General features: G+C 34.2%; 1 protein-coding gene across 1 annotated transcript; it reads right to left on the bottom strand.

Moving 5' to 3' along the window:
* LOC126953448 (mitochondrial import inner membrane translocase subunit Tim8 A-like) lies at positions 1 to 27,699 on the bottom strand. The gene is made up of 2 exons (XM_050788869.1): positions 27,695 to 27,699; positions 1 to 677 (listed from the first exon to the last, which is right to left on the bottom strand). The coding sequence occupies exons 1-2, from the start codon at positions 27,697 to 27,699 to the stop codon at positions 341 to 343; spliced, it is 342 nt and encodes a 113-aa protein (XP_050644826.1). The 3' UTR covers positions 1 to 340.

Here is a 27,699-nt window from a genome sequence, read left to right on the forward strand (position 1 = left end):
AGATTTTTATGTATGTGGTCCCACTATCAAAATTATAGGAAGCAGTTAATGGGGCTTTGAGAAAAGCATAGTCCCATGTACAGTAATATGCATCTAAATAGAGTTTTCCATTAACCTGTCAATTATTTTCACAAGATTAGCATTAAAAAATACAAGCAAACATATGACCCTCAAGCTTCACACACAAAAAAATTGGTCCTTGTTCATTCTCAGATGACAGGATGTCCTAAGAGTAACAAAAGATGGGAACCAATCCTCTCATAGCTGTTTCTTCAATCATCCCATCAACAGCTCTTCATTTCTTGAACTACCTTCCTTTTCCAAAGAGGTAATGCTGAAATCAGTCAGAAAGGCTTTCTGAGAAAACTGGCTTGGATTTCTGGGTCTGTTCCAGTCGATTCAAGATGAACTGGCTTGTATCAATGAAGCACTCAACGCAGTTCACAAAACAGGCCTCAGCCCGACTGTCCAACTTTGGCCCAGGCTTGTCCATGCACTTCTCCCAACAAAGTTCAGTCATCTGGTGCACCAGCTGCTGGAAGCGCTGCTTTTGAGTTTCTACCTCGATGAAATGCTGCAACTGCGGGTCCACTGCACCCAAACCCGCCGCGGAGGAAGAGGAATCCACCCCAGGGCGACCAGGCTTGCAGAGACGAACTCCGCACCAACTCGCCGACCTTCACGTGTCTCCGATTATATGATTTTTAAACAGAAAACAAAGAAAAGGAAAATAAAATCTTTTTAGTTACCAGGAAGCATCTTAGTATTTTAAATTATATTTGAAAATCATCATAGAGAGTTAGCAATGGTACCTTAATTTCAAAATATGGTGGATAGTATCAAGCTGTCTCCCTCTGGATATATGAAGGAGGTTATGCAGTCTTCAGGGAAGTTATGAATAAACTCGGAGAAAAAAAATTGATAAATTCTGTAAAGCAGGAAGCAATATGCTTCACTCTAGGAAGTATCAGAAGCTATCGGTATCCAGTTTCTGGAATGAGCATTACCTTCTAAGAATTTAATATATGTTAACTCAGATATCAGTAGTTTACAAGGAACCATAAGTGAATGGACACAATTACTCTTTAAGTACAAAATAACAACTTCTTCCCAAATGTATCTAAGGATTCAATATAATCTCTGTCTTACTTTAGCAGGCATAGAGTAGCCAAAACAATCTTGAAAGTGAAGAACAATGTTATTTGACTGACTTCTACATCCTAATTTCAAAACTTACTATAAATCTATAGCAATCAAGATAGCTTGGTACACATGTCAAGACAGATATAGATCAATGAAACAAGATTGAGAATCCTGATATAAACCTTTACATTTATAGTCCATTGATTTTCAACAGAGATGCCAAGACAACTTATTGGGGAAAAAATAGTATGTTCATAAAATGGTATCAAAGCAACCGGAAAATCACTTGCAAAAGGGGGAATTTCAACCCCTAACTTATACTACACAGAAAAGTTAATTTGAAATGGATTATAGACCTACACATAAAACTATGAAAGTTTTAGAATAAAATAAGAGAAAATCTTTGTGACTTCCAGTTAGGAAAATATTTCTTAGTTGCAGTACCAAAAGCTTAATACGTAAGAGGAAAAGCTGATAAATTGGATTTCATCAAAATTAAAAATATTTGCACATCAAAGGACATAGATAAGAAAATGAAAATATAGGCCATAGAATGATAACAAATGCTGACAAATCATATTATAAAGGACTTGTCACCAGAATACATAAAATATTCTTCCAAATCAATAATCCGAAGGCAAATAGCCCAATTAAGAATAGAAAAATATTTCAATAGTTATTTCATGAAAGATATATAAAGTGCTAATACATTAAAAGATGCTCAAGTCATAAGAATTAGGGAAATGCAAATTTAAACCACAGTAAGGGCTGGGTGTGGTTGCTAATGCCTGTAATCTCAGCACTTTGGGAGGCTGAGGAAGGCGGATCACTTGAGCCCTACAGTTCAAGACCAGCCTAAACAACATGGTGTGTCTCTACAAAGAAAAGAAAAGAAAAAAAACCCTCAAAAATTAGCCAGGCGTGGTGGTGCACGCTTGTAGTCCCAGCTACTGCAGAGGATTACTTGAGCCAGGGAGATCAAGGCTGCAGTAAGCCGAACTGCACTTCAGCCTGGGTGACAGAGCAAGACCTTGTCTCTAAAAAACCAAAAAAGAACAAAAAAGAAACAAACCAAAACCACAGTAAGATTCTACTTCATATCTAGTAGAAAGGCTATAATAAGAAAGATAATTTCAGTGTTAGAGAGGATGTGGAGAAACTAGAACTCTTAAAGAATACTAGTAGTAATGTAAAATGTTACAGATAATTTGTTACACAATGTGGGAATTTCTTAAGCATAAATTTAATGTACAACCTGTAATTCCACTCTGATGTTCCAGAAGAAAAATGAAAACATATCCACACAAAGACTTCTACACAAATGTCTGTGGTAGCATTATGCATAATAGTTAAAGGTAGAAACATTTTAAATAGCCATCAGTTGATGAATGGATAAGCAAATGGATAAAAAATAAAATACAATTCTGAAGTGTAATACTGATACATGCTACTGCATGGAAAAATCTCAAAAGCTTGTTAAGTAAAATATGTCAGATAAAAAAGACATGTTGTATAATTCCATTTACGTACAACTTTCAGAAAAGGCAAAGTTACAGACACAGGAAGTAGATTAATGATTTATTGGGCTGGGGTTGGGAATAGGGAGTAATTACAAACACAATAGTGATATTTTGGGGTATCCTTAATTTTCTTATGCAAAGTTACATCACACACATCTTTACATCATTGTTTTGGATTGCCGAGCCTATAATTTTAGTCACCTTTGCTTCTCTCCTCTGTGCCCTATTTATGATGAGTAAACAACTTTGGTTCTACTTTCAGCATAGAATCTACTCAAGTTTAATTGGTGTGAGCCACCACTTTCTCTTGTGAATTTCTACAACACCACTTACTGGCCTTGCTAATTTGACTCTTGCACCTCTTGCTAGTTATCTCAATACAGCAGCCAGAGTAATGCTTTAAAAATACAAGACAGATGATCTTGGAATAAAAGCTAAACCCTTTCATGATCTGCCGCCACCCTGCCACTCTGACTAATCTCTCACTACTCTCTCTAAATGATTCCACTCTAGCCACTTGGCCTTCTTGTTGTGTCTTAAATATTATCAAGTCATTCTCCGTACCTGAGAATCTTACACTGCCAACTTCCTCTGCTGGAAGAAAGCCCTTTTCCCACATAAATATCTATATTGCAGCTGGGTATGGTGGCTCATGCCTGTAATCCCAGCACTTTGGGAGCCCGAGGTGGGCAGTTCACCTAAGGTCAGGAGTTGGAGACCTTCCTGACCAACATGGTGAAACCTTATCTCTACTAAAAATACAAAAATTAGCCTAGAGTGGTAGTACATGCCTGTAGTCCCAGCTACTGGGGAGGCTGAGGCAAGAGAATTGCTTGAACTTGGAAAGCAGAGGTTGTAGTGAGCTGAGATTGCATCACTGCACTCCAGTCTGGGTGACAGAGCAAGACTCCATCTCAAAAAACAAACAAACAAAAAATCTGTATCGCTAACATCTGTATCACTTTACTTCCCTCACCGGTCTCTTCAAATTTCCCCTTATCAGTGAGGTCTATATAGTTTTGGAATCAACTCCTCAAGCCCTGTTCCCCTCATCCTGCTCTTCTTTTTCTGATTTCAATAGTAATTATCACTTTCTGACATGCTGTTTCAGAGAATTCATTGAAATTCAAAGAATCACAAAAATCAGTTTTCTTTTTTACTTTGTTGAGCAAATTATTTGTCCAGGCCCTGTGCAACTAGGTGGGGTTATGGGGACAGTTCTCACTCAAGAAATATGAGCAGAATTGATGTGTGTGGTATGGACTCGCAGTGGGTATATCTTCTCCACCCATTCTCTCTTTACCACGTTGCTTATATGACACCAAGCAAGTTTGAAGCTGTATTTTCAAAATAGGTGAACCACAACATGACAGGATAAAGCAGAACACCATCCTTCCCCCAAAGCTTTGTATTATATTTAATATGAACAAGAGAATAATATTTTTCTTTATCAATACACTGACATTTAGGTGTAGTATAGCACACTAAATAGCACTTCTTTGCACTAATACACTAAATATACTTACCTTCACTAATCAGTACATTATATGCTTATTTATTTAATTTTAATCATGTATTTTCTGGTGTCTTAGGGTATAGATCCCAGTGTTTGTCATAGAGCTGTTACTGGCCTGGGCGCGGTGGCTCACGCCTGTAATCCCAGCGTTTTAGGAGGCTGAGGTAGGTGGATCACCTGAGGTCAGGAGTTCGAGGCCATCCTGGCCAACATGGCAAAACTTTGTCTCTACTAAAAATACAAAAAGTAGCCAGGCATGGTGGCATGCACCTGTAATCCCAACTACTCAGGAGGCTGAGGCAGAAGAATCACTTGAACCTGGGAGTCAGAGGTTGCAGTGAACCCACATTATGCCACTGTACTCCAGCCTGGGTGACAGAGTGAGACTGTATCTCAAAAAAAAAAAAAAAAAAAAAGAACTGTGACTGACATAGAGTAGTTGGTAAATAAATACTTGAATGATTCAATGAATTACTTCCGACTGAAAGACTATATATAGTGCAGTCCTCAAATGTATAGGTCTCCTACCAGATGCTGCTATGGTTTTGTTTCAACCTCTGCTCTGTGTGTTGGAGTACGGGTATAGGGACAGGGAGTATTTCTGCATATGCATTAAAAACTTAGAGGAATATTAATATGTGCAACACTTACCAAGATATTTTCTCCCAACTTAGAACCTACACTTCTGTGTACTCTATGGGGTTGGATCTGGGAATTTACAAACTGCATTTGTCCTTTGTTGGCTGGATCTCCCTGTTTACTTCTGTTAATAGGTGCTTTAACAGAAGACTGAACAGCTGGGGCAAACAGAAGAAACACATTGCTTTCTACTTGCCACCTCCCTGCTTTGAGTGATGCCCATCAGCATCACTCAAAACCAGCTTCTTTATCCTAATCACAATCTGTTTGTTCCATTAGCAATAGATTAACCAATTTTGCCTCACTAGCTGGCTTCTCCCCTGATCCCTCCTGCACACAACACTTAGGACATCTGGTTTATAGACTGGTAGAGAACTTTGTCTAAGCTTAGAGACCGTCTGCCAGCTGAAGAGTAGCTCTCCTCAGAAGTCTGAGCTTCAGCTCTGAAGGTCTCTCCTCCATGCATTTATGTTTCATTCATTTCCATCCCTTTCATTTGTTCCCTCAATGCTTTATGTCCAGTTAGCAACACTTATATTAAATTATCTCTGTAAAATAATTGATGTGGTTTCTGTTTCCTGATTGAATCCTGAGAGATACACCAAACTAAGAATATAGATTATTTCTGGGATGTGTGGTTGGGGTGGGGTGCCATTAGAAACACAGCCTTTTATACTTAGTAATGAAATGTCCAAAGTACAACAACCTCTATTTTTAGCTGGAAGATATTGTGCTTGCTTTTAAATTTCCCCATTGCTCATTTTCTTCATCTGCAAAATAGATAAAAAAGTAACATTTCCAGCCAGGCGCAGTGGCTCACTCTTGTAATTCCAGCACTTTGGCAGGTCGAGGTGGGCAGATCACGAGGTCAGGAGATCGAGACCATCCTGGCTAACACGGTGAAACCCTGTGTCTACTAAAATTACAAAAAATTAGCTGGGTGTGGTGGTGGGCGCTTGTAGTCCCAGCTACTCAGGAGGCTGAGGCAGGAGAATGGGGTGAACCCGGGAGGCGGAGCTTGCAGTGAGCCGAGATTGCGGCACTGCACTCCAGCCTGGGCAACAGAGTGAGACTCCATCTCAAAAAAAAAAAAAAAGGAGCATTTCTTCATAGAGTTTGTGTAATGACTATATATATGTTAAAGTGAATATGACAAGAATAGAGTGACATATATTACACAATAGGCATAAAGTTACATAATCATCTTTTAGATGGAATTCAAAAATAATTAAATGATAATTTTTCTTTTAATGCAATTAATTAATTAAATGTGATTATGGTAAATTGATAACATTAACCAATCATTTCTAGTACATTTTAGAATCTTCTTAAGCAAAAAAAAAAGAAAAAAAAACTAGTAATATGCAAAAACATAATACTAAATGACCAATTTTGGTTTATTTCATGATTTCAGTTTTGCTTTAATATTATAATACCAACATGTAATTCATCAAATTAAAATAAATTTTTAAAAGTTATATAATGATCTTAAATTGTATCAAAGGGTGATAAAATTCAATGTCAATTTGTAAATAGGCATTTATAATAATCTAATTAGAAAATTACAAATACTAGAAAACTCTTTAATCTGATAAAATGTATCCGTGGAAACCTATAGCAAATATTATAATGAACCGTGAAACATTGTAAATATATGAGCATATATCTTGGAGTAGGAAAATAATTTTCTCGAAGAATGTAAAAGTCACAATTCTAAGGAAACTCAGATTTACTGGAACACATTAAAATCAAGAACTTCTGTTTAACAAAAGAAACCATTAAGACAGTAAAAATGAAAACTACAAAATAGGGCTTTAATAGCATCTTTAATCAGGATCTTAGAAAGCAAGAACACTGGGAAGGAAAGTTACCTAAGCAATCTCCCCACTGTTGCCAAAACAGCCCATAAAATACCTTGGACTCATGGGCAGTGACCTCATTTTACAACCTCTCTTAATTCAGATTTTAAAATTTAGCCATAAGCAGGGTCACTATACTGTATCAATTTTATCACTGCTTTTTTGTTTCTTTTTAAAAAAATTCTATTTACAAAATAAGTGGACTTTTCGGTCATATGGGAAGTCCTGAGAAGCACAGGAAATTTCTCCCAAAAGGCAGAAAAAAAATTAGCTGTATTTTATTCTATCAATTATAGATAAACTAGAAAGTGATTTGAAAGTGAAGTTATGGACAAAGATAACAGGAAAAATATAATATTTTAAAAAGGGGTCTAGCACTGTAGCTCATGCCTGCAATCTCAATGCTTTGGGAGGCCAAGGCAGGGAGATGACTTGAGCCCAGGAGTTCAAGACCAGCCTGGGCAACATACAGAGATCCTGTCTTTACAAAAAAATACTAAAATTATCCAGGTGTGGTGGTACACACCTGTAGTCCCAGCTACTCAGGAGGCTGGGGTGGGAGGATCACTTGAGCCTGAAACATCAAGGCTGCAGTGAGCTGTGATCATGCCACCAGAATCCAGCCTAGGTGACCAAGGGAAACCCTGTCTCAAAAAAAGAGAGAAATATATAGATAGGCATGCACATACATATATTGCACAAAGGACATACAGTTATATAATCACCTTTTAGATATAATTCAAAAATAATTAAATGGAGATACTTTTAATGCAATCAATGCATTAATGTGATGATCTTAAATTGATAACATTAATTAGTTCATTTCTAGTAAGATTTGGAGTCTTCTTAAGCCAAAAAATTACAACTGCAAGTCAATATAAAATGAAATGCTTAAAATTAAAAATTATTTAAAACAATGTTGATCATTTCTACATTTTTTGGTAGATTATGTAGTATTTTCTGATTGGCAATTCATTTTGCTGACTTACTTTGAATATGTTATATAAAAAAATTCAAAGATAAGTAAAGATAGGTAATTCATTTTTCCTAACTTACTTTGAATGTGTGTATATAAACAAAGGTTTCAAAGATAGCTCCTTAGCTATAAGTGTACTTCGTAACAGGAAATAGTGACAAAGAGAATAAGATAACTATACAGACATTCACCCTAATCATGAATGACTTTAAAAAATTTACTCTTAGCTGCTACCTTCCAGTCAAAGAATTTTAAGGGTGTCAAGCTCTCATTAAAAGTTACATTTATTTCAAAGCCAAGTACAAGTTCCTTTTCTATACTGTAATCATAAAAAGCAAATAAATGTACACATAAACTACAAACCAAAGTAAAGATACAATTTATTCACACAAATACACACACGCAATTGTGTTTCTTTTAAAATCCAAAACTTCCTATTTGATATAAGGATAACATCTTTCACCAACCAAATATAATTTTCCTGTTCATGAGGATATCTGCAATAGGAGAAAAGACTGGGGAAGATAAGTTTTCAAAGCAGCAGGTCCTTTGTATCTGGAAGGCAGATTGAGCAAAATTGATCTGAGCATAAAACTGTGCTGAGAGCTATCTTAAGGTCCCAAAATTTGTTACATTGTTGGATAAAAGTCTTACAAGAAAGAAGAGAGAAAAGAAGATATTTATTTTCTTGCTTACTGTGCTGATTTTAAGTCATGAGTTTTCCAAGCCAATTTTTAAAATCAGCTTTGCTTAGGTATAATTGACGTACAATAAATCATACATTTTAAAAGTTTCTTGTTTGGTTTTGACTTATGTATATACATCTGTGAAATCACTTCCGTAATCAAGATGATGAACATTTCTAGCTCCTCTCAAAGTTTCTTTGTGCTGCATTGTAATCCATGCTTCCTATTCCTCCCCATGCCTGAGGCATATCCCAGTCTGTATGCTATCACTGATCTTTATATTACCACCAAATATGTACCAGTTAGGGTTTTACTTACTGAATATATAAATGGAAAAATACACTACATTCTGGCTTATTTGAATCAACATAATTAGGCTGAAACTAATCCATGTTAACGTAGATATTCCTTTTTCATTACCTTTTATTAGTGAACAGTATTCCATTTTATGAAAAGTCACAATTTGTTCATCCACTTACTTGCCAAGGAAAATTGTTTGGTTTTATGTTGACCATTTCTTCATGTGCTTTTTGCTATCTGTTTATCTCTTTTGGTCAAGCATATGTTTAAATCTTTTGTCCATGTTTTACTGTGTTGTTACTAATTATTGAATTTGCAGCATTCTTTATATCTTTTGGATACATGTCTTTTGTCAGATATAGGACTTGCAAATATTTCATTTGTCTGTAGTTTATCTTTTTATTCTCTCAACATTGACTTTCAAAACCCTGAATTCCATTCCTGATAAAGTGCATCCATATTTAATAGGTATTCTGGTGTTGCTGGTGGAGTGTTCTGAGAATTTTAACAAATCAAGTTGTTGATAGTGGGAGGTGAAGCCAGCTGGGCTTCTGGGTCCGGTGGGGTCTCGGAGAACTTTTGAGTCTAGCTAAAGGATTATAAACATACCAGTTAGTGCTCTGTGTCTAGCTAAAGGTTTGTAAATGCACCAAACAGCACTCTGTAAAAACGTATCAATCAGCGCTCTGTGTCTAGCTAAAGGTTTGTAAACACACCAATCAGCCCTCTGTAAAAACGCACCAGTCAGCGCTCTGTGTCTAGCTAAAGGTTTGCAAATGGACCAATTGGCACTCTGTAAAAATGGACCAATAAGCGCTCTGTAAAATGGACCAATCAGCAGGATGTGGGCAGGACAAACTAAGGGAATAAAAGCTGACCACCCAAACCAGCAGTGGCAATCCAGTCAGGTCCCCTTCAAGGCTGCGGAAGCTTTGCTCTTTAGCTGTTTACAATAAATCTTGCTGCTGCTCACTCTTTGGGTCTACACTACCTTTATGAGCTGTAACACTCACTGCGAAGGTCTGCAGCTTCACTCCTGAAGTCAGTGCGACCACGAACCCTCTGGGAGAAACAAACAATTCTGGACATGCCACGTTTAAGAGCTGCAACACTCCCTGCAGAAGTCTGCTGCTTTACTCCTGAAGTCAGACAGACCAGGAACCCCCTAGAGGAAGAAACTCTGGACGCATGTGAACATCTGAGGGAAAAACTCCGGACACACTGTCTTTGAGAATGAACTGTAACACTCACTGCAAGGGTCTGCGGCTTCATTCTTGAAGTCAGTGAGACCAAGAACCCACCAGAAGGAACGAGTTCCAGACACATTTTGGTGACCCAGATGGGACACAACAGCATTGTTTAAATCATCTATGTGCATACTTATTTTCTGTCTACCTGTACTTATTTTCTGTCTACCTATTGAGACCAGGATGATAAAACCTCCAACCAATATTATGGATTTGTCTGTTCCTTATTGCAGTTCTACGATTTTTAGCTTTAAATATGTTGGACTTCTCTCATGTTTGTTAAAATTTAAATTATGCCCTCTAGGTGAATTGACCCCTTTTATTATTATAAAATGAGCTTTTTTATCTCTGATAATTTCTTCATTTTGAAACCTAATTTGTCTAATTTTAATAGAGCCACTCTAGCTTCCTTTTGATTAGTGCTAACATAAAATATCTTTTCCCGGGAATTCTTCCACTTACAAGTTATTTGTCTTTATTTTTAAGTGGATATTTCTAGAAGGGAGCATACAGTTAGGATTTTCTTTGTTACACATTGACACTCTGCCTTTTAATTTGTGTGCCTATACCACCTATATTTAATGTTATTTTGTATAATTGATTTTGTCTGTCATTTTGCTATTTGATTTCAATTTGTTCAATCTATATTTGTTCTTTTTACCTTTTTTCTATTTCTTTTCTATTATTATGAATCCATTTTTCTTCTGTTTCCGGTCTATTAGTTGTAATACTTCATTGTATTATATTAATGGTTATATTGACACAGACTTCAGTATGTATATTATTGATCTTTAGTTTATCACAGTCTGTGCTCCATGGTAGGCATAATATATCTCACAACGGTATAGTTCAATTTTCTCCTCTTGACCTTTGTGCTTTTGCATCTTGCTTGAGAATATGTGATAAGCCCTATATAATGTTTTTTTTCCATCTAAACAGCCAATTATCTTTTAAATATCTCAAATATTAGGGAAAAAAGCTTATATATTTATTCATGTAGTTATCAATTCTAGTGCTCTTGTTTTCTGTGTGTAGATTCAGATTTTTTCTGATACCATTTTTCTTATGCTGGAAGGTCTTCGTTTAATGTTTCTTGTAGTACAGATCTGATAGTTATCAATTTGATTTTCTGTCTGATTAGTGTTTCTTTTACTTTCATTTTGAAAGCTATTATTATTAGGTGATATTAGGTGAATAATTCTTGTATTGCCTGATAATGTTTTTTTCTTTTTTTTTTTTTTTTTTTTTTTTTTTTTTTTTGAGACGGAGTCTCGCTCTGTCGCCCAGGCTGGAGTGCAGTGGCGCGATCTCGGCTCACTGCAAGCTCCGCCTCCCGGGTTTACGCCATTCTCCTGCCTCAGCCTCCCGAGTAGCTGGGACTACAGGCGCCCGCCACCTCGCCCGGCTAATTTTTTTGTATTTTTAGTAGAGACGGGGTTTCACCAGGTTAGCCAGGATGGTCTCGATCTCCTGACCTCGTGATCCACCCGTCTCGGCCTCCCAAAGTGCTGGGATTACAGGCTTGAGCCACCGCGCCCGGCAGATAATGTTTTTTTCTTTCTGCACCTTGCAGATATTGCATCATTCAAATCTGACTTTTATTCTCTCTGATGACAAATCAGCTGTCATCTTTATCTGTGTATATAAGGTGTATTTTCTTTGCTGTTCTTAAGATTTTTTTCAGGATGACTAGTTTATACAGTTTGAATGTTATGACTATGATAGGATTTTGTGTACTTTTCTTCATGTTTCTTGTGATTAAAATTTATTGAATTTCTTAGATGGGTGAGATTATAGTTTCCATGAAGTTGGAACATTTTTGTCCATTAATTTTTCAAACACGTGTTTCTTCTCTTTCATGGATTGCAAATATGAGTGTACTTGGAGTATACTCCAATTGCTACTTGAAGTTGTCCCACAGTTCACTGTTGCTCTGTCAATATTTTTAGTCATATTTTTCTTAATATGTTTCATTTTGAGTAGATTTTATTTCCATCTCTTTAAGTTGACTACTCTATTCGGCAATAATTAATGTTTTGGTAATTCTATAAGTGAATTTTTTAATCGCAGAATATGTAGTTTTTATCTCTACATATTTGTATGAGTTCTGGGAATTTTTCCACTTTAATTACTTTGAGTGGTTCTCTTTCCCAACTCATGTAGTTTCTTCATATGCGTGAGCTGGCTAATCAGCACTCAGCGGAATACGAAATTAGGACTCATGATCTCTGAAATGCTCTCCGTATGTAGCACTCTATTTTCTGATTCTCGGGGAACTCTAGCCCCTTTGATCTCCCCTTTATCTCAGCTCTGTCTACTTGTCCCAGGGGACTTCAGAGCACTCTCTAGAGTCGCCCTAGTTTCTCCAGGGTCTGAAAATTTTTTCCAGGCAGTAAGCTGGGACAGTCATAGAGCTTATATCTTTTGTTTTATATCTCTCCTAGATCATTGTTCTTGTTTTATAGTCAATGTATTGACAATGGTTGTTTGATACAATTTCTCTGTTTTTTTAGTTCTATCATGTTGGAAGGTAAATCCAGTCCCTGTTATTTCACGTTGATCTGAAGAGCAGAAGTTCTGAATAGTTTCCTAGTTTTATTCTTTTCCTATTCAAAATGGAATATTTTCAGAAGAAGTAGGGCTACACTACAGAGAATAAAACAGCATTTCTAAACTTATACTGTACTATTTACTATTTATTCTTAATAGGCAGTATTAAGATTACCTTGGACCTATTAAATGTCTCAGAAGGCATACATTGAAGTTTTATTTTATAATAACACTAATATCTGTTTATGTATGATCAGTCAACAGAGATTGTTGCTTCATAGTATGATTATTTGTTCTCAATTTAAAACATGCTGGCAGGAACTCTCATAGCAGTTGATGTCATTAAACTGAATTGACAAGTTGATTCAAGTCAATGTGTTCCTAATGAGCAGAAATTATTTTCCAATATGTGAGCTATGGTCTAGAGCAACCAAATCAAACTTTCTAGAAACATGATGTAGACATGTTTATTAGAACCAAACAAATTAGAAACCAAGAACAAAAGAAAGGTAATATTATCTTTCTAGAATAGTAAGTATCAACCAGGTTTGGAAAGCACTAACCAATACGTGTGAACATAGATATTTCAAACATCAGAAAGAAGATCTACAGGATACTGTATCTTTTGACAATACTCAAATATGGCTACTGAGGCTCCTATTCTCCAAGTTAATTGTGCTTTAGTCAGTCATGTCTTCTTTTAAAATGTGTAGAATATAATATATAAATATACAAATGGGAGTATGGTAACTAGCTTATATACAGGTAACTTCCATTGCTGCTCTGGAAAAATACAACTACTAAAAAGCAACTACTTTAACCTTACTTTCAAAAATACAATATCAAAAATAATTGGTTTTCCTCCCTGACCAATGAATTTTATAAAACCACAGGACATCTAAATCTTCTTCAAACAGTCTATTGCACATACAGTATCATGTTTGTATAACCATGGTATTTTGAGGATTAAAAAACAGCCTAAAGATCAAAAAAGAAAAGTTCAAATACTCTGTTCTGTGGCCTGAATGTGTCTCCACGAATTCACATGTTGAAATTTAAACTTCAATGTGATGTATTAGGAGGGGAGACCTTTAGGAGGTGATTAAGTTATGAGGGCTTCACTCTCATGAATGGGATTAATGACCTTATAAGAGGTTGAAGGAAGCATCCTTTGCCTTTCCACTCTCTGCCCTGTGAAGACACAGCAACAAGGTACCATTTTGAAAGCAGAGTGAGCCTTCACCAAACACCAAATCTTGGATTTGATCTTGAACTTCCCAGCCTCCAGAACTATGAGAGGTAATTCCTGTTACACACAAATTACTCAGTCTGTGATATTTTGTTTTAGCAGTGGGAATGGACTTAGACACCCAGATTCAAATTACTTAATTTGACAGGTCTAAATTTAGTTTCTAGTGTAAAACTGGGGCAATGTACAACCTACCTATGGTTTATTGTGAGAAAGCATGTGTAAAAGTGCCTAGAACAGTACCTATTAAAAAGCACATGCTCAATAAAGGTTTATTTTTAATTTTTGGCCAGGCACGGTGGTTCATGCTTGTAATCCCAACACCTTGGGAGGCTGATGGAGGCAGATCACTTCAGGTCAGGCATTCAAGACCAGCCTGGCCTATATGGTGAAACCCCATCTTTGCTAAAAATACAAAACTTAGCTGGGCATGGTGGAGGACATCTGGAATCCCAGCTACTTGGGAGGCTGAGGCAGAATAGCTTGAACCCAGGAGGCAGAGGTTGCAGCAAGCTGAGATCGCACCCCTGCATTCCAGTCTGGGTGACAAAGTGAGACTCCAGCACACACAAAAAGGGGGAGTTTATTTTCATTTTCTTTCTTTCAAGGTTCCGCATTTAAAGATAATTAAAAGTATGTGTACTTCCAAGGTAACTTTAAGATATTAGCTATAATACCAATTAAGAATATGTCAAAGGGAGGATAATTTTATCAATAAGGTCATTTTGAAAGTACATTTCTCATTTTAAAAAATATTAATACAAATAAGATTAAAAATAAGTACCTGCTAACTTTTCACAACTTACTATATGCTACTCACTTTACAAAAAATGTTTTATCTAGAATAATTAAAATGCTTAATTGTGTATATTCATATTATCTTACAGATGATAATGTTATTAGAAGTCATCTAATCTAAAGTCCTGTTTTCTTTATAGAAGATGATGTCATAATATTAGTTTGATCTGGGTTTTCTACTATGATTCATAGAAAATCATTATAATTAATAGAAACATTTTAATGTTAAATAATTAATAGAAAATAATCTATAAATTATTTTTGAGTCTCAATAGACTGAAACCTTTTAGAATTTTCAAATCTACCATGACATCTGGTAAAGTATTCACAAAACTACTGATTAAAAGAAATAAAATTTCAAGCCATTTACTAACTATATTTTCTGTTTAATTCAAACCTTATTGTACTAATTAAAAATATTAAAATTAGTTTGAAGTCCATTTAAGTTTGGATTATGCTAAAATGTAACTTCAATTTAACAAGAACTTTTAAATTTTTTAATTCACTTCTATACTAAAAAGCACATAACAGAGTGCTTGACTCATAATAAATGGTTAGTAAATATTTATAAATAATACCAAATGAGTTATTAAATGATATTAATTTTAAAAATTTCAGACACTGTACAATTTACAGTAGAGTTATAGTTGAACCTCAGGTTACATTAGCTATACTGTATTTTCCAAACTATCATCTGTTTTCAATAGTGGTTAAGAAACTTCAGAATTGACTTAGTCCAATTCAACTCCACCTTATCTCTTCCGTCAAATCAATTAAAAGCAAAAATGATCCAAAAGATGAAATGTTCTGGTATGTGTGGGTGTTGAGAAATGAGTAGTGGTAATGGTGGGTTTAAGGATTTTGAAAAACTCTTAAAAATATACTCTAGGAAAGCTTTTGGTAGCTTGGGATATTTATCAGCAATATTTTCAGTTTGTTGCATTTTCAATGCTAATTTAGTTGCAGGTGATGGAAGCATAACTTCACCAAGCTTAAGAGAAAAAAAAAAGAAAAAATACAGTATAGATATGAGTCAGTGGTATGATATTTAAATAAACTATACAAACTATCAGAAACTTGGAATCAAATATTTTAGGACTTGCTTTTCCTCGCCTCTCCTATCAAGCAATATTTGCAGTTTGTTGTATTAATAAGTACTCTTAGTTGCAGGTGACACTATCAGCTGCATCAGTTTTCTCTTTCAAATTCATTTGGCAAGAATTCTAGATAACTCCAGAACTTTACATTCAGAATTTCACTTAATGCAGAGTAGCTCAGTGTTTTGGGTTCCAACCCTGACAATCGTAGGGAAGGGATTTCTTTATACCAGATTGAATTATATATGTGCCTCTTGATTGTAAACCAGGACAAGGGTCTAGAATCTGCATAAATGACTGGACCTAGACCACCTTTGGTCATGGGCCCACTACTCTATCATTCACCAATGTAAACATTGGATTGGGTAGCATTGAGGAAGCCAGTAAGAAATTGGGTTTATGATTATGCTACAGATAGAAGTGGGGTACCTCACAAATAAAAAAATACATTGGAAAACACCACCATGGAAATCTACTACTTTTTATGTCTACATTTATTTTTTGTTGTTGTCTACCTGAGGGTACATTGAGTGTTCTAAGCCAGTAAATACCAATAAATACCTCTAACAATTGAGTGTTTAAAAACAGAGTGATGGCTTTGTAAAGAAACTAGAAATTTGAGGGTTTTTTTTAAAACCAATGTTTTTCTTATCATCAAGGCATTTTACTTTTCTACCTGTCAATAATTTGTATATTTTTAAACTGTGCAGCATGATTATTTTCTCACATCGTAATCAGAACTCTACCCTAACCCAACAATACTTTTTTTTACTGAGATTCTGTTAAATTTGGTGTGGAGACAGTTAAAAAATGAGTACTGGTCTATTTGGCAAGCAAAGGCACAAAGGTACAAAAGCACTTTTTGGCACTTACTCTGTCTGTCTAGAATAAAAAGGAAAGTCCTTATTTACTCATTGGCATCACAAGTGGCATCTGTTGAAAGCATATTAATTATGTTTGTTAGCAGTGCCAATGAAAATACTTACGAATACTAATCAATTCTACCAGCTGAGATACATTAACTTTTAGAAAAATATCATTCTATTATAAATTTGGCATAAAAATATGTCAAGTGTTTGCAGCTTCAGTTGAACCGACTCATCAGTCAAAGACACCAGGAAGCAGGTTAGGAATATTTTAGAAATGACATGTTTCATACTTTATAAATTTGCTATTCCTCTATGGACAAAAGCATGGAAGGGAAGTTGTATTTTCTAAGCTTCCAAAACCCTGTGTAACTTTCCTAAGAAAACTGGAAACATTACAGACAAAGTGGTACAAGGAATACATTGAGGTCTAATATATCTTGTGTAATGCAGAAGACGAGGATAGTAAAACTCTAGGGATATGCTTCTATAAACCTTCAGACTCTGGAAGTGAAGCAAGTAAACTTTAAGCCTCTAGAGGGCCAGCCGTGGCTTTGCCAGATTAATAAGGGAAAGTCTTGTTTCTCAGAAATATTCAGACCTGCCTCTTCCCTGAGTTATGTCCATGACTGTTATAAAGCCCCCGCTAGGAAGACAGAATCACATGTTATGCCCTGCAGCTGACCCACAGCTCACCACTTTCCTAAGAGTTTACCCAACTGCACAACTAGGCATTTCTCACCTACACAATATCTTCTCTTTCCACCTCCAGACCCTACTCATGGACTCTTTAGAAGGTGCCCTACATGCGGTGGTTCCTTTGTGATAATGAAAACTATTTAAATCCTGCCCATGTTGGGTTCCTTTTAAGTAGTGTACAATGGTGGGGAAAATAATAAGTTTAGACATCAATAGAGGAATGTGTTTTCTATTTAAAGAATATGGATTTTTCAAGTCAATGTGACATTTATTAAAGAGACTTTAATTTCACTTAAATAGTGAGATGCAAATTAAGATAGATGCAAATTCTGTGAAAAAAGACAATGAATTGCTGAAATGAACAATAATAATACAAAATCACATTACAAGATCCCAAATGAATGTAATGCTACCTAATATAGGTCAAATACTGTTCAATATTTTAATCAACTGATTGGGAAGTAGAGAAAAACATATGCTGATTATCTTAGCAGGTGAGGAAATGTGGAGGAAACTGTAAATTCATGGGTATATCAGATTATGACACCATCATCCTCTCTTGAAGTTAGGATATGCTTTCATGCATAAAATTAGATTTCTGTAAAGGAAAGAAAAATTTTTGAAAGAGATGACAAGCAAATCTATGGTTGAAGAATCACTGTTGTTTTCTTTTCTCCCATGCCCATGTCTACTGTCTCGTGTGTGTCCATGTTCTCTCTGACTGTTCCACATGGTAAAAAAGGATTAAATTTTATTTCATAAATTCTACTTGGGAAAAAAACCTAAAATAATTAAATATTTAGGAAAACATTGACATGAAAATTGTAAAAGAAGGTACAGTATCTAATGAAAATAAAACCTATGGAATATAATTTTTGAATTGGTTTATTCTTAGACACATCAAGTGTAAGGGTTTCTTCTTGCTTATTAGGAAATTGGGATCAAAAGTTTCTAAAAGACTCGTCAAGATTACAATGAGGAAGAGAAGGGATCATGGATGAAAGTAAACCCATTACACCGATTTTACCCAGTCTGATTTTTTTTTCCTCAAAATAGAGACCAAGGAGAGGTAATAAGCCCTCTGAGAATATGAGCTCTTTGTTTCATAAATAAGACCAGTATGCATTTTCACAAGATTTGTAATGCTTTGGTAATTAGACCTACACAATCAGTCTGTTGAAATTGTCTTATTTTTTTTTCTATTGCTACTGCACAAATTAATGTTTAAATTGTTTTAAAAGATGAAAACACATGGCCACACATTTAATGGCAGATTAGAAACACGTTGTAAAATATACTAAAATGCAGTCAATTGTACCTTTTTCTTTTCTGGGATTCTAATTGATGACACAGGTGTTTTACTGGTAGGAAAGTATGGTAACATATTCTTTAGTGGTATTCTGGTGTGTTTAAGAGAAGAGGATGTTATTTAGATACCAGAAAGAACTTGATTCCTTTCACTTAGTTCCCCTACATTGTGTTGTCTGTCAAGGAGACATAAACACAACTCTCAATAGAGGTAAAAAGAGTGGAGAATAGAAGGGACAAATTTATTATTAGAACCTCTTCCAACATAAACATTCAACATGTTTTACCACCTAAAATCTTGTCTCCTTTCCAAGGCAAATATGTTTTTCTATTTTTTATGTATAATTCCCACTAGAATGTTGAATATTTATATTCATGTACACATTTGTATTATTTAATATGTTGACTGTAATAAGGATATAAAAAGAAGAATAATAAATTCAGGTTCACAAACTATACCATATTTTATCAAATAAATAGTTGGCACAATGGTTACACAGCTTGGGAGATTAATCTTAGCAAAATGGAATAATATATCCAAAACAACACTAAGTGAATGGATATCCGTCTTCTTACAGCTAAATCTTCTATGGGCCTTGCTTTATCATGTGCTATATATGAAAAGAAGTGCTTAGTGTTTGATTTCTGTTATGACAAAAAGCTGTTAAGCTCCTTTTCCTGAGGAGTAAAGATAAAGTCAAAGTTGTAGAAAAGACTATCATCACAGGTTATTCACCATGGATTTTTTCTCCCTTTGTTCAACAGAACTGAAATTGCTTTACTTAACTTTTATGCAAATGTAACTATATGCAATGAAAGAAATTTAAACTCCTGAATGTATGAAATCTCTCTAGAATTTTGGATTTTTATAACTCATAATGAAATCTATAATGATATTCAAAAGAATATTCCAAGGGATTTAAAAATTTCTAAATGTTATTGTCACTTAGACAATCCTACTTTTTAAAAAGACCATGCCTTAATTTTCTGATAGGATACTCCTTTTAAGAAATGTGTACACAACGAAAGTATGTACACTAAGGTATGCAAAAGTAAACAAATAAGGGATTATTATATCTGTTTCAATAGGAACACCAAATATATTTTTCAAAGGCCAAAATTTACATTTATAGGCAATTAGAACATGGATTTTAAGTTAGTCCACTAGTTCCCCTAGTCTTCAAGAATAAGACTACCTCAATAGAGAGCTCCACCGGGAAGCCACATGCTCTCATCACTAAATTGTCCAAACAATGAATTGATATATTCATATAACATGCTGAAAAAACAAACATTTGAGAAAACAAGATAAATACTGCTGATTTGAGACAACAAAATTAGAACTTGGATCATTTCATTAAAGAAAACATTATTTAGACGACGTTTTCAACAAGATTTGTGTGAGACAGGGCAGTAAGGTTGGGTACAAAATCATAGGCTAAGTATCTCTTTTGATTACTTGAGAGGCAGAAGACAGGTGTGATGTGGATTTCCTGGATTTTAGATCATTTTCTTTCTTCAACATTGACTTCAATAATCAGTATGTTGTAATGTCCAATGTCTCAAAGATCCTTTTATTTGGAAATAACATGGTTGCTACCTATGAGGACAATCCTAAAGAACCGACTAAAATTTATTAGAAGTGAATTTGGCAAGGTCACTGATCTTAGGATGTAGGCTTGTTATATAAAAATAAATTGTGTTTTTATATACTTGTAACATACTTCCTGATAAGGTTTAAAAACAATTTCATTCACAATACATCAAAACAAATGCTTAGAAAAAACTTCATTAAAATATACAAAATATCTATACAATGAAAATTACCAAATATCACTGAAAGGAAACAAATAAGGTCTAAAAAATTGATACACCAAAAAATAGATATGCCACTGAAAACAAATACAGCTAAGATGTTCTCCCCAAGTTAGTGTACAAATTTAATATGATCCTAATAAAAATCCCACTGAGCTTTTTAAAAATTACAAACTAATTTAGAAATTTATGTAGAAATCATAACTTCCTTTTAACAGGAAAACAAAATCAGATAACATGTACTACCTGTTTTTTTGTTTTGTTTTGTTTTTTTCAACTTCTGTTTTAGATTCAGGGAGTACATGTGAAGGTTGGTTGCTGATGTTTCAGTGTACTACCTGATTTTAAGACATTATAAATCCTCACTAATTAAGTAAGCATGATACTGCCATAAATATAGGCATAGATCATGAAAAATTTGAAAGAAATGAAATACACCCACACATAGAAGGTAAATTCAGTTTTGCCAAAATCGTCAAGGAAATTCAAGGGAAAAAGGATATTTTTCAGTCAATGGAACTAAAAAACTACATGGAAAAAGAAGAAACTTATTCATCTCCATACGGCATATGCAAACATTATTAAAAAATTAAGCACATCTCAGAGACACAGGACACTGAAAAACTAAGATTTAGTTGTAAAATTATTGAATGCTCCATACTTGACTAGCATACAACCAAAACTTCAGCATAATTATAGCTAACAGAGTTACAAGACTCAAATTCTCTGAGAGGAGGAATACATAGGAATGCCAAGAATTAAGCAGGGAGACAAAAATAAGGACGCTAGAGGAATTTGAAACCCCTGGTACCTATGGATAATATAGACACCACATTATTCTTTAAACAAAAAGTTAGAAGACACCAAAATACAAGAAAAAGCAGTTTGGAGAGACAACGAAAAGATTAGAATCAGATTCAGGTATGACACAGATGCTGTAATTACTATAATTTAAAACAGCCACAATTAACATGTTAAGTGCTCTAAGGGAAAAAACACGAAATACATATGGCTAATGCAAGAATAGAGAAGGGAACTCTAAGAAAAAATCCAAAGAAATGCAAGAACTTAAAGAACAACTTAACATGAGTGAAGTATGCCTTTTACGGGCTTATTAGTAGAGTTGATGTGGCCAAGAAAAGAATCAGTGAACTTGCACATAGGTCAAAAGGAATTTCTCAAACTGAAATGCAAAGAGGAAAAAGAAGGCAAAAGCAGGACGGAACATCTAAGACCCATGTGGCAATTTCAAAAGATGTAATATATACATTACATTACATTACCAGAAAAGTGAGATAGAAGGGAGCAGAAGAAATAATTTGGAGTAACAATAACTGAGAATTTTTCAACATTAATGAAAGATACAAAGATCAGAGAACACCAAACACTGTAACTACCTCCCCTTAAAGAAAACAAAACAAAACAGAATAAAGAAAAACAAAATAAATAAACTATAACTAGGCATATCATATTCAAACTGTAGAAAACAAAAACCAAAGGAAGAAGTCATAAAGTGGGAAGGGGCACAATGTTAGTTCCTATAGAAAAACATAGATAGGAATTTCAGTGAACTTCTCATCAGATACTATGAAAGGCAGTAGTAAATGGAGTGAGAAATATTTATGTGACTGAAAGAAGAAAAAAGCCTCCAATTTAGAATTGTATATTCAGCAAAGTTATCTGTCAAAAATGGAGAATAAATACTCTCAGAAAGACAAAAACAGAGGAATTTCATTGGGAGTAACTGTCCTGCAAGAATCTAAAACAAGTTTTTCAGGCAGAAGGAAAATGATATAGCTAAGAAATTTGAATATTATTTATTCTCTCCAAAGGGAGAATTTTAGAGAAGAAATAAATACATACAAAATGAAATATTTTCTCTTTCTCATTTGTAATTGACTTAAAAGACATCTGTTTGTCGAAAGCTATGTTACTAATAATATATTGGGTGAATATAACATATGAATAAGTGAAACGAATGAGAGCAATGCCACTTTACCCAACAAGGTACATAATATTATTTGAAGGTATACTTAGGTTAGTAGGAAATGTATATTTTAAATTCCATAACAGTTGTTGAAAACTGTTTAGAAGGTGCTTTAAAAGCATACAAAGAAAGGACATAAAATGGAATCTTATAAAAGCTTAAATTAAGTCAGAAAGAGTAGAAAATAAGGATGGAGGGAGAAGAAACAAAAAATAAGTTCAACAATTCGGAAACAGAAATCTGATAGATATTCTTCAATCTATATTAGTAATCATATTAAATATGAATGGCTTAAGACATCAATTAAAAGACAAATTGTCAGAATTGATTTCAAAACCCAAACTATATGCTGAGTACAAGAAATATATTTTAAATATAAAGACACAGTTTGAAAAAAAGAGATGGAGAAATATATGCTATATTAATGCTACCCAAAGAAAAGCTGAAGCAACTGTATTAATTTCAGACAAGGCAGACTTTGGAACAAAGAAAATTATCAGGGATAAACAGGAATGTAACACAATAATAAGAATTTCAGTTTTTAAACAATACATAACAGCTCTAAATATATATGAATTTAACAATAGTGTGCCAAAATACATGGGCAAAAAAATAATAGAATTTCAAGGAAAAATAGATAAATTCTTTATTATAGTTGGAAACTTCAATATCTCTCTGCCAGTAATTTATTTACCAAGCAGTCAGAATGTCAGGAAGGATGAAGTTGACTTGAATAGCACCATCAATATACTTGACTTAACTGACATTTACAGAATACACCATCCAGCAATAGCATAATACATATTCTCTAGCTCAAATGGAACATTTACCAAGATAGATCACATTTTTAGCCATGAAACATACTTTAACAAATTTTTAAAAAATCATATAAAGTATATTCTCAGACAAAAACAAAATTAAACTAGACATAAAAAGCAGAGAGATAGCTGGAAGAAATCTACAACTATGTGTAGACTAAAAAACAAACTGCTACAAAAATTGGCTAAACAAATCTCAAAAAAGGTTTTAATTAAAATAATTGAAAATGAAAATATACTGAAAGCATTGCTAACTAGGAAATTTATAGGATTAAATATACATTAAAATATAAAAAATAATTTAATCAGGAAAACTGGAGAAAGATAAAGAAGATAAAATAAAACATGAATCAACAGAAAAAGAAAATAAAGTTGGAGTGGAAATCAAAATACAAGTAAGGAGGGGAGACAGAGAGAGAGAGAGGAGATGTACATTATCAATGTGAATGTCAATTTAAAAAATTTAAAAGGCTCGTCTGTGCTAATCCTATGAAAAATACAGAGCTACGACGAATAGAGCTATACCCACAAGTTTAATAGCTTATATTAAATGGACCAATTGCCTGAAAGACACAAACTGCCTGATGTACACCAGAACCAGATAGTGAGTCTATCAAATATTTAAGGAAGAAATGCTTTCAGTTCTTTACAACCTTCTCCAGAAAATGTAGCAAAAGTAAACACTTTCAGACACATTCTACAAGGATGGTGTTACCCTAAGAAATGACAAGGTAAAGATATTACAGCAAAAGAAAACTGTAAACCAATGTCTTTCACGAACTTAGACATAAAAATCATCAATAAAATATTAGCAAATGAAATCTAACAACAGAAACATAATTGTACAACAGGATTAAGTAGGACTTTTCCAGATATGTAAAGTGGGTTTACCATTCAAAAATAAATCAGTGTATGTACAAGATCTATGTAAAGGAAATTATAAAACTTCAATGAAAGCAGTCAAAGAATAACTAAATAAAGGGAGAGATATTCCAGGATTATGGATAGAAGGACTCAATATTGTTAAGATGTCAGTTCTTCCCAACTTGACCTATAGATTCAACATAATCCCAATCAGAATCCCAGAAAGTTGTTTTGTGGTTATTGACAAACTGATTCTACAGCTTGTATGGAGAGGGAAAATGCACAGAATAATTAACACAATATTGAAGGAGAAGAACAAAATTAGAGGAGTGACACTGTCCTACTTATCACTGTCCTAGTGATCAAGACAGTGTGTTATTCGTAAAAACAAACAAACAATACACAAATTGATGAATAAAGCACAATAGGGAGCCCAGAAATGGATCCACACAAATATAATCAACTGAATGATTATATTTACAAAGTAGCAAGGGCACTACAATGAAAAACAATAGTCTTTTCAGAAAACAACGCTTGGAACAACTGGACAGCTACATGCAGAAAAAAAAAATGTATCTAGACACAGAATTTATACCCTTTTTAATACCTACCTCAAATGGTAGTTGACTTTAGCAGTACCATCACAGACCTAAATGCAAAATGCAAAACTGTGAAACTCCTAGAAGATAATGTATGAGAAAATCAAGATGACTTTGTGTATGTTTATGATTTCTTAAATACAACACCAAAGGCATGATTTATGAAAAAATAAAGGAGCTGAACATCATTAAAACTAAAAACTTCTAAACTTCTGTTCTGCAAAAGACGTCAGGAAATGAGAAGATATGACACAGACTAGGATGATGTATTTACAACAAACATATCTGATAAAGAACTGTTATCCAAAATATACAAAGAACCATAAAAATTCAACCATAATAATAATTTTAAAAAAAGATTTTAAAATGAGCCAATGACCTTAACAGATACCTCACCAAAGAAGATATACAGATGGTAAATAAGCATGTGAAAAGATATTCCAGATCACATGTCATCCGGGAAACCAAATTAGAACAATGAGATACCACTAAACATCTATTACAATGACCAAAATCTGCAACACTGACAACACCAAATGCTGACAAGGATGTGTAGCAATAGAAACTCTCATTCATTGCTGGTGGGAATACAAAATAGTACAGTCACCTTGCAAGACAGTTTGGCAGTTTCTCACAAATCTAAATATACTCTAACCATGTGATTCAACAATTGAGCTCCTTGCTATTTATCCAAAGTAGTTGAAAAATTATGTTTATACAAAAACCTACACACAGATGTTTATGGCACCTTTTTCATTATTCCAAATTCTCAGAGGCAAACAAGAAATCCTTCAGCGTGTGAATAAATAACTAAACTGTGTTACATCCAGACTATGGAATATTATTCAGTGCTAAAAACAAATGAGCTATCAAGTCATGAAAAGACATAGAACAACCTTACATGAATATCACTAGGCGAAAGAAGCCAATTTGAAAAGGCTACATTACTGTAGAATCCTAACTATGTGACATTCTGGAAAAGACAAAACTAGGGAGACGGTAAAAAGATCCATGCTTGTCAGGAGTTAGTGGGGAAGGAAAAATAGGTAAAGCACAGAGAATTATAGAGTGGTGAAACTATTTTATGTGATACTGTAGTAGTAGATACATGTCGTTATAAATTTGTCCAAACCTATAGAATTTATAACACTAAGAGTAAACACCACTAATGTAAACTGTGGACTTGGGCAGATGATTTGTCAATGTAGATTCACTGATTTTCATAAACCTACCGCTCTGGTGAGGGATGTTGACAGTGGGCGTGGATGGGGGTGGAGGGTCAGGCCATATGTGGTACTCTGTACTTCCTGCTCTTTCTTGTTGTGAATCTAAAACTTCTCTAAAAAATGTCTATTAAAATGTAGACATACACACATATGTTCATATATGTCTGTTTATATGTATATGTATATGTATATGTAGACATACACATATTTTTTCACATTAGTCATGCTGAGATTTTTATGGAGAGTAGACTGGGTGGTGTGTGGGAATGTGATAGGACACATGTTGGTTTATTCTTTCTGTAGGCTTGTTTTATTTCTGAATGTTGTCAAGTGGGAACATCTATACTAATCCTCAAATGCTTCTATCTTAGTTTGTTCAGATTGTTATAATAAAAATACCATAAATTGCACCAACAATAAACATTTATTTCTCATAGTTTTAGAGGCTGGAAATTCCAAGATCAAGTTATCAGCAAATGGGTGTCTGGTGAGGACCTATTCCTTACAGATGACGACTTTGTGCTGCTTGTTGCTCACACCATAGAAGGAGCTAGCTAAATGTGGTCTCCTTTATAAAGCCAATGATGCCAATTGTGAGGGTTCTATTCTCATGGTTTAATCACCTCACCTCCTAATTCTATTACATTGGAGGATAGGACTTCAACATATGAATTTCCATATGACATGGCAGCTTCTTAGCAAAAATAATATATTTTGATTTAAGATGCAAGACTAGGTTTTAATAGAAAACTTGAAAATTTGGACTAAATAAAAGTGGCTGCTTGAGAAAGCAGCCCACATACTCCATTTTAATATTTTCAAAATATACTTTCCCAATATTAAAAAATGCTTATTTAAAAGTACAATAGATATTGGCACACGTAATATGAATAATTTATCATTTGCTTTTCATATCTTAGAATTGACTGACCTCAGAGCAATGTAATCAAACAGCACAGCACACATCACTATATTTTAACTCTACATTTAGTATAATAGTCCTCAACTAGAAATTAATGAAAACCCCATCAACAGTAAAATGAAGAGCTAAAATATTTTGTATTATACATTAATGAGAATGAACAGTCTAAAACTACACATAACATACAGGCAATTCTTACAATGATAATGAAGGAGATAACCCAAATTTAATGACTGTATCTTGTATAATTCTATTTCCAAAAAGTACACAATAAATCCCATGAGATGTTAAGATATTGATTTTCCTTGGGGATTGAGTCTTGGCTGGATAGGGTTATGAGGATGTTTCTGAGGGTGCTGGTAATGTTTTGTTTCTTAACCTGGAAACACTTTACTTGAGTAAGTTCAATTTGTGAGAATGTATCAACCTATATGGTAAAAATATGTGCCACTTTCTGCATTTATATTACTGCAACATACTTATAATATACCTGGGAATGAACGGAAACTGGCAGAGGAGACAAAAAAAGTGTAGTACAGGGTCTGCTTTTGAGCCTTACAGCCTGGATAAGAAGAGGAGTTTAACATATGTGGAAGCATTAACATTTGCAACTGAGAACTATAGGATTTAAGGTCAAGTAAGTGTTATAAATGTATTGTCTGTATAGATTAAAAGAATACACCAGTTGAATCTAACACAGGGAGATAAGGAATGTTGGAGAAAATTGGACGTGACATAGACATGAAAGTACTCCTTTGAACAATTCTAATCTCAGCTTAAGGACATGGCAATTTAAAGGTCTTCATATAGTTCCTTTGGGTATTAAAAGCTATAGCATTAACAATTAGCCTGTAAAACAATTCTTACTTGTAAGATATATTACTTGTTACATTTTCAATCATTATCTAGTATCTTTTCTATTCTATAACCTTCTGGTTTTGATATAACTAATGAAGCCAAGGTTTATTAGTAGTAGAACTATTGACTTTAATTTTATCTCAAAGACTTACGCCAT

This window comes from Macaca thibetana, chromosome 4 (assembly GCF_024542745.1).
Source record: "Macaca thibetana thibetana isolate TM-01 chromosome 4, ASM2454274v1, whole genome shotgun sequence".
Lineage (NCBI taxonomy): Eukaryota > Metazoa > Chordata > Mammalia > Primates > Cercopithecidae > Macaca > Macaca thibetana.